We start from the raw sequence: 7,304 nt of genomic DNA, 5'->3' as shown, positions 1-7,304 counted from the left end.
GCATTGCAAAAATGCAAACCACCATCACTAATCAACACCCTTAGTGTACCAAAACGCGAAAGAATATTCTTTTTCAAGAATTTGAGTCATTCTATTCTATATTCATTGTTTTTTTTTTTGTTTAGTTCTTTTTATGAGTAACGTTAACTTGTGCCTGCACAATATAAGAAACACACTGATAGAAAATCTACTATCTAGCCATTAATGGAAGATACCACCATTCTACCAAAAATGACCTTCATTCATTTAAAATTTACAAAGCAAAAAGGGTTATTTTGTCTTTTCATAATCAAGCAAATATTCTAATATTTCAAACAAATGCCCAAGTGACATGTGTATTGACCATTGGATTTTACTTTGTCTCACCTTTATTTCACATTTTCTCTCTCCAATATTTTTATTTGCATTTTAATTTTTCCCACTCAATTTCTTTTTTCCTTTTTATTTTTCTAAACATAAATAAATTAACAAATTGAAACTTTCTTAATTGACGAAAAAGAACACGTAAAAATTCACTCAACGAAAACATAATTATTTTATGATTATTAAAGTATTATCCATAATTATTAAAAAAAATTCAAATTTTTACTTTACTGACGGGTCACTATCAACAAAATACATTTTTCATTTTAGCTAACAATTGTCTTTATTTGAGACACAAAATTCTTATTTTCAAATATCAAAATTTTTATTTTTCTCACGGGGCATTATCAGCAAAATATCTATATTATTTTAATTACCAATTGTCTTTATTTGAGATACAAAATTCTTATTTCTAAATGTCAAATTTTCTATTTTTATTACGGGCACTATCAACACGATACCTATTTTATTTTTATTAACAATTCTATATAAATACACAAATGAATAACAATTCTATATATATTCATTGCTACATAAGATTATTAATTAATTTTATTATGATTTTTATAATATCTATTTCAAAATCATATTATATAAAGTGTCATGGGACACAACTAATTAAATTCTAAACAGCTAAACATACATAAATCTAACTCTTAATTTGCAGTATAATTTTACACTACTAAATAATTTTTACCTGTGCAGACGCACGGGTATGTTACTAGTTTGTAAGAAAAAAAGTAATAAAAAATTTAATTTTATACTTTTATTAAAACAAGTGCATAATTTTCAATACAATATTTTTCATTTAACTTGTGTCCCTAAGACACAAGTTAACATTACCCCTTTTTTTTCTTCTTTTCATTAGTATGCATCAACCCATCTATGATCTATAAGTAAAATTTCTAAGGTGAATCTTTGGTTCAAATGTAACAATAAATAAAGTTAAATATGTTTTTTCATGTAAAATACTATCTCTTATCCCTATTATAAGAAAACATTTAGGTGTGTTTGGATTAGAAGAGAAGTTGTGAAGAGAGAAATAGATAAGAGAGTGTAAGAAGAGAGAAAAAGATGAGAAATAAAGTAGATTTGAGGTATTGTTTGGTTTAAGAGAAAGAGAGAAGAAATAGAGAAGAGAGAAGTGTTGCATATTTTTAAAAGTACTATAATACCCTTATAAAAAATAATATATTTAATTAACATAAAATATTTTTGTTGGATAAGAAAGGATATAAATGGAAAAGTTCCTCTATCTTCTCCTTTCTTCGCATTAGGGAGAGAACTTGAAAACGTGTGGGTCCCACAAGTTTTTATTCTCTCTTCACTAATTCTCTCCTATTCCAAGCTGAAGAAATGCCTGGTCTCTCTTGTACTTCTCTCTCTGGCATTTCTCTCGCATCATCTTCTCTTATTCCAAACGAACCATAAGTGTATATTTTTTTCTCGTCTTAATCAAAAGAAAAGTAAACACACTTTAAGACAAGTATTTATTACCTGCGATAAATTAAAATTAAAATCATGTACTCACATTCTGTACAAACTATAGGACATTTTAGAAGACATGAATAAAGAACCACAAAGTAAACATGAGCACTACAACAGAACTTCCTTCTCAGGATAAAAAGGATGCTAAGCATGGATCTGTTCGGTGAGGAAGACCGGTTCGAGCTCCCAAAGCTCTACACTTAGCAGCTGCCTGCAGTTATCGCAATGAAATGAGTAAAAAATTCTCCAACATTCTATTTTCTTACTTCTGTTTGAAATAATATGAATAAATTGCCTTGAGCAACTTACTACTTGTGCAGCAAAGGGTAACATTATCTCTGGTACCATGTTTGAGCAAATGGCTATAAATAAAACAAGTCAGAGCAAAATCAATTACTCTGAAAATAAATAATGCCAAAATAAACTTCCAAAAAAATGTAAACATGCAGAGTCGGAAAGTGTGTCATTCATGTAACTTCACAACTATCCTTATAGGACTTAGTTTGAGCTATTGGTTTTGTATACTGCTACTCCAAGCTTAGTCTTTGACTAGATACTGATAGGAGAGTATCTACTTGCAAGTTGCAACCATGCAAAACAGCCAAACAAATGTGTAACCATAGAGATTTTGAGAGTTCTACTTCTGTTAAGTTCTCACGAGTGAACTGACTCAGCATGGGACTCTAGGTAAGAAAATAATGCCGAATAGATACTACTGCAAAGATTCTGGAACAAATAAAGTTGCATGTCTACTTGATTAAGATTTTATAGGAAAATGTTGGACGGAGGACCAGTTTAAAACCTCAGGAAACTAGCAGATATATGGAAACAATGCAAGCTTTGACCTAGACAAACAATCATGAATGGAACACCCCATAATTTTTTGGGGTTCAGGCAAGGGCTGCATCACTACCCACTGCCACTAGGATGATCCCATCCATAAGGATGAAAAGGGCAAAGTCTATGTACCACATCATGGAGGTGTTTTTGTTTCTTTTTGTTACTCTATTGTAAATGGACACAAGTAAACAAACCAAAAATGAATATCCAGGTGAAGGCTCGAGTAACTACACCTACCATACATAATTGCTCCAATAAACGCATCCCCGGCACCAGTTGTATCAATAAGCTCAGAATCTGGTATCTTCTCTGCTGTTCCAATAAAGAATCTCCCACAAACTGTGCCTATTCCATTTGATCTGAACTTTCTCACCACCTAAGAAAATACATGGGTGAAGATAAGAGGAGAAAATCTATTTTATAAGAATTTATCATGATCATCTATTTGACAAAGAATTGAACTAATCTAGGTTTATCTATGATGTTGTTATCCCCCAACTTATGTTGGCAGTTTTAACGTCAAACTTGAGTAGGCATACAAATGCAAATTCTATACGAAGTAATCATTTATTAATCAATATGAATATACCTTGTCTAATTTAAATGAATTGAAACACAGAATTGAATCCTAACAAATGTGGTATAGATGTAGATTCTCGATTAATATTATAATCATAAAAAGATGTTTCACTCAATTGCTTTAACTTTTATATTGATATGATTTTTGGTATCAATTTACAGTGACGCAGACAGCCGACCCGAAGATAAATTTGGTTGTCATTGATCAGTTGATGTAATATTGAAAATGTCAATAACAAAACGGGACAATAATACTTTTCACACGCCAATGCAGTGATATTCCTTCCAATTTAACTAATGCTTATGAACCAAAAGACATAATTTGCAAGACTCGCCCATACTCGTATTTAAGCATGTGGTTATACATCCATGATTGCTTTTCATGGCCTGTAATTCCACGCTAAACAGAAGCCTAGTGACAGAATTTGACAAGATTCTTTTGAATTAGCCATATAATTCTCCTCTCTTTGCAAATTATTGTCTCCGCCTTCAAATTTTCTTCTTTTGTTCAAACAAAAAATATATTTTTAAACTCAATCTGGAATTACAGAATGTATCTCCACATTAAAATAAAAGTTATACAAGTTATAGGTTCATCAATATTTTACCGATGATATGCAGGTTGGAATAGCCAAGCTATCATCTTTCTCTTTGTACAAGAGTTCTAAGAAGCTCTCTACATTCCTTTCTTCTACGCCGACATCCTCTGCCCACAAGAGCATTAAACTTGTAAGTTACATTTGTTCAAAGAAATGCGTGTGATTCAAAGCAATGATACTTTAGAACATTCTACTCCTTCGAGAAGTAAAATTAAAAATGAGAAATGAAAAAGTCATTCGTGTGTTCACCATTTGTACTTCTTTCCAACATTAGACAGCCATCTTCACCCAGAGTCACAATCACAAACTTGACATTTGGCAATCTTATAAGCATGGAAACCAATGCACTCGGGATAGATGGTGCCTGTGTCCAAGCCTAAGACATCAAGAACCAACCAAATGAACACCAAGAAAGATTAATCATGAACAGAAGCATATGGACAGTTGGACACCTTATATATGCAATTGGAGGTGTGCCCTACCTAAAAACCAATTCAAGCTAACCATGACATGATAGAAGAGTTAAAAAGTAAATTTATAATGATAACTGCCAAAATTGAAGAAACTTCTTTTTGTTTTGGGAGTACTGAAATTCTGAAAACACCATGAAGTGTTGAAAATTGAATTAATTGTCTCCCTCTTAATGGAATCCGAGAAGATAAACATTTTGATATAGTTCCAAATTCATGGAAAAATGCATGTAAGCCCCTCATTACCAGTGGAAACTTTGCTGAACATAGAACAAAATCAGCAAGCTTCAATAGCTCATCCAACCCTTCCCTTGGCGATTCTGCCTCAACTAAAATAGGAATATTATTGCGAGCTGCCTGTACAAGGTTGTCAAATTCTAACGATTAAACCAGAACAAACAAGTATTAATGGACAAATTTACATGACAGGAAATAGGTTCACAGCCCACTAAAGAAAAAGAGCTTTACATATTCAAAATCGATGGACAAATTAAAAAATCACAGTTTAAAATTACAAATGAATGAAAGATGAAGGGACTGGGCTCCCCCTCATTGGGGCTGGATTCAACTCGGTAGACCTAGGTTTCAGCCCAGATTTAGGTTCTTTCACCTACCAATTATGGTGTACTCTCATTCAATCGTCCTCAAAATCACAGGTCTATACAAGTTTTTGTAAGTCTACATAAGTTGACACAAAGGATCCTGTAAGCGAGTTAATTCGATTTTGATGCCTAGAATCATAAGATTGTATGAGTTAACTTGAGAGTTTGAGAAACATGTTCATGCATACAAAGTGTAGTAGGTATTCTTTCAATCATACTATTATAGTTCGCATACACGTAGCTGGGAAACAAAAAGAAACCTCGCCAACAAGACAAATCACAGCCCCAACAAGTAAGTTTTATGTCTGACCTTTTTGTTTTCTTGAGTAATTTTGAAATGACAACCTACAACTAAAAGTAATTTATAGCTTACCAGTATGTATGCCTTAAAAAGTCATCCAGCCATAGTGGAAAAGGTGTGAGCACAAGTGAGATGATGATTACCTCTTGTCCCACAAATAGAGCAGTTTCGATAGACATTCCATCAAAATAAACTAATCTTGCTCCATCAAATGCAGATAATAACATTGACCGAGACAAATCATCTGGCATTAAGGGAGGATCTCCAGGGGTGTAGATACTTGTGCGAGTTTTTCTGAGAGCATAACTTGTATTTAGTTGACTCAACTAAACTATGGATATCCTAGGTAGATTGCCTCAAATATATTTAATCATATACTTCGATTTTAATCAACTCCAATATTGCATAATAAAATTGATGTAGAAGTATTGTTAATACAGATTTACTTCTAGAGATTACAGCTGCAGAGATTACAGCTGCATAACCAGGAGAGTCACAATTAGCTAATAACAATAGTGTCATGACATGATGAGATGAAAAAAATTATAATGATATACATTATAAACGAGGATTGAGAACTTGGACGTTTATGCATAATTTTAAACGGAGGACGTGTTGTGTTAAATAAATGGGAGACTGACTGAAATACAATAGAGCTCCACTCCACCATAAGTTCATGAGAGTGCATTTTCAGAAAATATTTTCCTATCATACCATTGTAAGCTTTGGGTCAACAGGTTGCATGATATTGTTAATGAAAGTCATGCTAATACTAATCATAGAAACAAATCCTTACGTTTGGCTGTCTACTAGTACATATGAAAATGTAGAACTACCACCCTTGGATACCTGAAAAAGGAAAACAATAAACTCTCAACTCAGAAAGTTATAACTAATTAGAAGAAAACGAAGAAGATTCTTCCACTGTGCCTACAAAACACACAAGCTGAATCTTACAACAATAAAGGAAGTATCGACGCCATCAGCTTCAAGTTCCTCCAATATGCTCTTTCCTCGAGGATCATCAGCAACCTAATTAAAAATATACACAAACAAACAACTCAATCAAAATTCAACACTCCCAATCAGATATACCAGATCAGAAAAAACTAAACAGAAAGAAAATTGAAAAACCTTGGAAATAAGCTTGGGTTTCAAACCGAGTCGAGCCGCACATGTTAAAGCATTACCGGCATTTCCGCCTCCTTGCACCTTGGAGGAGGTTGTTCGGATCTTATCGTCCGGTTTCGGATATCCGTCCACAGTAGCTAAGATATCCACCGTCGTCATTCCGCATCCGATCTGTAGAGAAAAAGAAAGCTATGTAACTACACACGCGCACGGAGAGAGTGGGAGAGATAGATAGAGAGAGAGAGAGAGAGAGGGAACGAACGATGATTTGGTTTTGGGGGAGAGGAGGAACGGCGTGGGATGAGATATTGATGCTTTTTGTGGAGCGGAATGAGTTTGAGTGAAAAAAAGAGTGTACATTAGAATGGAGGCGGGATGGAAATGGAGGGAAAGGGGATGAATGAGTGTGGAAAACGGTGGCACTGAATGGTTTCGAAATGCATGTCATTGGAGATTCTACGGCTGTTAGTTGCGGTTCTGTTCTACCTTCAGCAATGGAAGTTGATCGAACAAAATTGTAAAAAATGAAATAAATACTAGTAAAATTGAACAAATCTACTAGTACCAAAATTACATTATAACCCTAATTAAAACTAATTAAACAAGGTTATTCATCATTTTATATCTTTAATCATTCCTATTAAATTATTATCATTTTTACCGTTTAACTCTTTTCATGTATGACAAATATTTGGGATTTTTACCGAAAATAGTAAGGTAAATTATTTGGTATCCATCCATTTAAGTTGGGTATCAGTATGTTATGTAATTTGTGTTAAAATTTTAATTTATTTTAAAAATAAAATAAAAAGTGATGTGGTGTTGAATTATAGTACTACTATTTGATTGACTAAGGGTACCGATTGTCACCGACAATCCAGATCCACCGCAAACCCGTTATAAAAGCCCACTACGCTGGTAAATCTCACGA

At 33.3% G+C, this 7,304-nt stretch overlaps 1 protein-coding gene across 1 annotated transcript; it reads right to left on the bottom strand.

Moving 5' to 3' along the window:
* Positions 1-1,839: 1,839 nt before the first annotated feature.
* LOC131622327 (uncharacterized) lies at positions 1,840-6,884 on the bottom strand. The gene is made up of 11 exons (XM_058893356.1): positions 6,636-6,884; positions 6,377-6,544; positions 6,200-6,274; positions 6,039-6,091; positions 5,386-5,536; positions 4,586-4,696; positions 4,119-4,245; positions 3,879-3,976; positions 2,929-3,067; positions 2,161-2,213; positions 1,840-2,062 (listed from the first exon to the last, which is right to left on the bottom strand). The coding sequence occupies exons 1-11, from the start codon at positions 6,819-6,821 to the stop codon at positions 1,979-1,981; spliced, it is 1,245 nt and encodes a 414-aa protein (XP_058749339.1). The 5' UTR covers positions 6,822-6,884; the 3' UTR covers positions 1,840-1,978.
* Positions 6,885-7,304: the final 420 nt, after the last annotated feature.

Source organism: Vicia villosa, unplaced genomic scaffold, assembly GCF_029867415.1.
Source record: "Vicia villosa cultivar HV-30 ecotype Madison, WI unplaced genomic scaffold, Vvil1.0 ctg.000029F_1_1_1, whole genome shotgun sequence".
Lineage (NCBI taxonomy): Eukaryota > Viridiplantae > Streptophyta > Magnoliopsida > Fabales > Fabaceae > Vicia > Vicia villosa.
Note: the sequence above shows the minus strand (reverse complement) of the source record. Positions and strands in the feature narration are given on the sequence as shown.

Bases quoted from the DNA above. Each gene is read 5' to 3' on its own strand.
- LOC131622327 (XM_058893356.1), bottom strand. From the start codon at position 6,821: ATGACATGCATTTCGAAACCATTCAGTGCCACCGTTTTCCACACTCAT. The intron at 4,246-4,585 runs GTAATGAGGGGC...TTGATGTCTTAG, and splicing joins GTTCAGCAAAGTTTCCACTG to GCTTGGACACAGGCACCATC. The intron at 3,977-4,118 runs GTGAACACACGA...TCTTGTGGGCAG, and splicing joins GTTGGAAAGAAGTACAAATG to AGGATGTCGGCGTAGAAGAA.